The sequence below is a fragment of the Arachis hypogaea genome, chromosome 19, assembly GCF_003086295.3.
Source record: "Arachis hypogaea cultivar Tifrunner chromosome 19, arahy.Tifrunner.gnm2.J5K5, whole genome shotgun sequence".
NCBI classification, from domain to species: Eukaryota; Viridiplantae; Streptophyta; class Magnoliopsida; order Fabales; family Fabaceae; genus Arachis; species Arachis hypogaea.
Genome location: NC_092054.1, coordinates 117403243 through 117408358, shown reverse-complemented (window position 1 = coordinate 117408358; position 5116 = coordinate 117403243). Strand labels below are relative to the sequence as shown.

Here is a 5116-nt window from a genome sequence, read left to right as displayed (position 1 = left end):
TATTTAACAATTATTAAAAAACTTAAAAAATATATTTGGTTATAGAACCATTTAATGATCAAAACATTTTGGGACCGTCAAATCTCGTGCCACCTCAATAGATTAGACATTTCCATTTACTTGAGTTAACAAACAAAAATATATATGAAAGAGTTTAGATAAACAAAAATATCCATTAAAATTTTGAAAATATCAAAATATGCCCTAAATTGTTTTTGGTAGACAAAAATGTCATTTCATTAGTAAGGGATTGCTATTTACGAATGTCTTATGAAAGGAAAAGTATATGGAACCAAGAGGACCAGCCAAAAATTAAACAAAATCACATTAATTTATATTAATTATTAATTTTAAATTTAAATTTTAAAAAATTTAAAATTAATTAAGTAAACCTAATTAAAACCTATAAAAACTTTCCTCTTCTCTCTCACATTAACCTACCCACCTCCAATAATCACATACACAGATCTCTCTCTCTCACCAATACTGCTAAAAGCGCCAGCGACTTCCATGCTCTCCGCGACGCCCTCACAAGCGCATCCAAAACAATTGCTTTAACACGAAGTCCACCTCCCATTTGTTATTCTTGTTTTTTTTTTTTTGGTTAATTTTCAATCTCTTTTTCAATATTTTTTTCTCTGTTTCTTTTTTTTTTTTCGAAGGGAATAGCAGTACTGCATCAGAAAATAGAAGCCTATTATTCCATACAAGATCCATGGAACTAGCTTTTATTATTATTAAGCGGCAGCAACTGCCTCTGTGGTATGAAAGGAGTAGCCTCGTGCCTTGTTTGGGTAGCCAGATTGTGTTTGCTCCTTGTTCCTCAAAGCTTTCATGGAAGAAGAAATGTTCCTTTTCTTCTCTTTTGCTTCATCTCAATTACAGAAATATAAAAAAAAACATTCATTTAATATGAAAAAAAAAACATCCTGATACTTAACAAAAGAAATATTCAGTTATATTTTAGCAAAAATAATTAAATATTTATAAAATTTAAAAAAAAATTATGAAATTCTTAAAGAAATAGAGATATTCACATTTATAATACAAAAAAAATTCAAAAAAGATATAAAAAAATCATCAATTTAGTATTAAAAATAAACATTCTGATACTTCGCAGAAGAAACATCCATATATATTAACTCGTAAAAATTTTAAATTCACCTAGAGATATTTAACTGATTTTTGGCTAATACCTTTTTGATTCCTGGTTTGTATTTTTATCTCTCCCAAACTCTTTCACATATACTTTAGTCTATTTACTCCCATTGACTTTTATCTTCAAATCCAGATTTGGCAAGCTTAGAGAAAAACATTTATAAAATAAGGATGATATAATTCAGATATAATACTAGGGGCAACAATTTTTATAATTTGTAACTATCAATTAACTATCAATAATATTTTTAATGGTGTAAAATTATATCTAATAATAGTGTAAAATTATTTAATTTTTTTTACTGATTAAATATTAACAAATTTTTAATAAAAGTGCTGGCTCCTTAAATTTTCATTCAAATATAATGTACTGTATAAAATAGAACATTAGTCTAATGTAGCAAACATTCTACCAAAAACATTCGCTATTTCTTATGAAGTTTGATTATTCTAGCGATTTGCCTAACATTTCATATCATTCAAGCCACATTTTTAAATATAAATATATATTTTTTATATTATACAAAAGCATGAAATTAATCGTATTTTAGTAGCTTAAGATTGCATGTAAACTATCTTCATAATATGAAGATATTGAATTAAATTATTCATTATAATCATTTTCAAATTATTTCTGAAATCTCTTTTTTTCTTAGGGAAAAAAAATTCTAACAGTTACAAAATGGTATTTGCATTATAACAGGTACAGATAGATATTAATCATGTAATCCAGTTCATACTTGCGATTCGTCAATGCCCAAATGTGGTTGTAGTTTAAAAGTTCAGGCGCCAAAACTCGCTGGAGAGCAGGAGTGCAGGATGCTATCCCGAACAAAGAAATCAGCATTGAACAAAATATACAGTAAGAGTGTAAGACACATTGTGACTTTGTAATCAACGTCAAAAGTTAATCTACAATAACGAATTCCCGATCTAACCTAACAAGGTCAGCACAATATGTGAATATATGATTATCATATAATATTAACCAGTGACAGGATTCCGCAGCTGCTCCACACCACAGATGAACGTGACTTGACCCATCTAGGGAAAACATAACCCTAGGAATCTTGAATGAATGCGAAGAAGCTAATTTCAATTGCTTGTAGCAGTACTCCTTAATTTGACCTTCATGCCTAACAGAAGGAGAATAATATACATTTTAGTTACATACAGGGAAGACGGGAAGTTGGAACAAATATATACAATGAAATGTCACCGAAATGAAACACCGGTGCCTGAAAAGGTGACTTTACCGATTCGTGACAACATCACCAAGGTATCTTAAAATATAATTTGCACAATGATTAGAATTAAAATGATGGGAAAACGAATGAACCTGCTTCTTTTTCTTCTTAGGCCTCCTCTTTCTACGAGGTTTGTGCGCATCAGAGTTGGAGCTTAGACTACTACCATGGCCTGTGCTTGAAGGTCCCCTTGATCTAAAGTCTGAGCTGCTTTTGCTATTCGAAGTGTTGCTGGATGTGGAAATATCGGATCTTAGACTAGATGAATTTTGGCCTGAAGTTGACCCAAACCTTGACAGCTTCTTGTTTGAGGGGCGAGGAGGGGGCATTAAAGCTCTAGCAGAAATCTGTCTCTGAAAGAATGGGCAAACGATATTTTAAATATTGACTAATTTCAATGCCGCAGTTATTTGATACTATTGAATAAAAAATAAGGAGAAAAGCAATTACTGCTCATACTGCATACCTGATTTTTTTCATCACTGGACATGCCACCAGACACTGCTTTGCCAGATGCACTAGAAGCCTGCTCTCTGCAATAAGTTGGAAATTTCATGATGCAGAATTTACTAGAGAAACAGTTGGCATGTGTAGATTAAAATTTAAATTAGAAAACAGGGCTCCAAAGAACACAGCTTATCTAAATTTTCTACTTTTGTATATTAACAGATGAATCCCAATAGATTTATAAATTATAATTAAAAAAATGTGGCTTCAATTTGACCATACTAGCATCACAAACAGGTATACTCCAGTTGCTCTTCTTAACATCGATTACCTTGCTGCAAGTATATGAATTTTCATAATATAATAATTGCTTAAGTTGTAAAACATCTCTACCCACCTCGTGCTTTTGTCTGTCCATTCATCATCTGCATCTGCTTCATCACTAGAACTCCCAGCGAGGAAAAAATCATCTTCACTCAGATCCAAAAGGCCATCATCCTCACTGCCAGTCTCTGTTACAGAAACCAAAAGAAGATGAATCGTACAGAGATACCAAATAATGCAACACATGCAAAGTTTAGTGCTACATGTCCATGTTCCAACTTCAATTCGACTACTTGTGCACTTGAATTTTACTATCTCAACACATACTTTAAGCATTGATAATAGTTAATGAGACACATCTCAACCATAAATCAAACCTTCTAAGTCCTTGCCACTTGCTGCGGCTGCAATCAATCTGTCCTCAATCTGCTTGCGCAGCCCGTTCCTCCTGTCAACTATCTCCGAATCGTCACCTCCGGTAAACAAAGGAACATACTTCTCAGTCTTTGGAAAGTACTGCAGTTCCAAAAAATTAAACCATAACAAACCCCTCCGTCATTACTTACTCATAATTTATTCTCAATAAACAAACAACACAAAGCAACAACATCATCATCCACCTAGGAATCAAAATATATACAACACGTCTCATTTTTCACAAAGATCAAACTTACGAAAGCCAGTGACAAAGTAAAGTAAACAAAAATTAATGGAACAAAAAGAAAGAACAAACAAAACTATTCCTCAGTTACTCTTAATTGATATGAATGAACAACGCAATGCAACAACATCATTCAGCTACTCATGAAAGCTAACAGCACACTTTGCATTTCGAGAAAACCCAACGATGCATCAAAATAAACCTAATCACAAAAATTAGAAAAAGAAAACTGCAGAGAACACACCATAACGTATTGAAGATCTTTCTTAAGCTTGGAAAGCTGTTCGGAAGCCTCAGATGCTTGTAGCTGGTGGGAAGCGGCGCGCTGAAGCTTCTCGAGGCGCCTGATGCGCCTCTCGATCTTCCTTCGCTCGAAGAACTTAATCTTCCTATCGCGGAGGAAGATCTTGCGCTCGGCAGCGAGGCGCGTGTGGATCTCCTGCTGCTTCTTGAGTGCGTCGAGCTTCTGCTGCTGCGCCTCCCTCACCTCCGCCGGCAGGTTCTGCTTCCGCAGCATACGCTCCGCCGACCGAATCTGGTTTTTGAGTGAAACCGGCGGTTTAGGCTTGAGAGCCTTAGGGGCGGACGTGGAGGCGGTGGAGGAGGAGTTGGAACGGCGACTTGCGGGGTTGACCCTCACGCGCCGCTTGTTGTAGCCGCCGTGAGCCATTCTATGCTATGTGCGTTGCGAATTCGATTCTGTTCGACTTCTAGTGTGTCAATCGGAATCCAGAGTCCATGTTTGGGGGAATAGAATGGTTAGGGTTTTATGATTGTTATTTGCGTGCGCCTTGCGAAACGACCAGTATAGCGTAAGCAACGGGCGGGTTCGGGGATTTTGTTTTTTTCTTTCTAAGAAAATGACATAATCATACTTAGCATACAATTGGTGTGTATTTTGGTGGGATAGGATCAAATCTTAATGTTTTGTTGAGTTTATTTTAAAAATTTCAATTTGTTTTAAATTGATCTAAATAAATAGGGTTAAATGGGATTAATTTATATATAATTAATATTTATAACTTTATAAATTTTGTATAATAAATTAATAAAATTAATTTTTAAAAGATTACATTTTATAATAATATTTTGATTTATATAAAAGATAAAAATTGATAGATATAATTTATTACGATTAAAAAAAAATCAGTTATGTGCATGTTATTAAAATCGAACTGGTGATTGACCCAATCAAATTATTAGATCACTAGGTTAACAGTTCAATCAGTGAGTCACTGATCGAACCGTTTGATTTAGTAATAATAATTAAATAATATAT

The 5116-nt window shown here is 33.8% G+C and overlaps 1 protein-coding gene across 1 annotated transcript; it reads right to left on the bottom strand.

Annotated features, from left to right (window-relative positions):
* Window positions 1-1981: 1981 nt before the first annotated feature.
* On the bottom strand, window positions 1982-4728 carry LOC112776348 (uncharacterized). Its single transcript, XM_025820488.3, has 6 exons — window positions 4082-4728; window positions 3554-3692; window positions 3250-3364; window positions 2872-2938; window positions 2498-2758; window positions 1982-2294 (listed from the first exon to the last, which is right to left on the bottom strand). The coding sequence occupies exons 1-6, from the start codon at window positions 4505-4507 to the stop codon at window positions 2289-2291; spliced, it is 1014 nt and encodes a 337-aa protein (XP_025676273.1). The 5' UTR covers window positions 4508-4728; the 3' UTR covers window positions 1982-2288.
* Window positions 4729-5116: the final 388 nt, after the last annotated feature.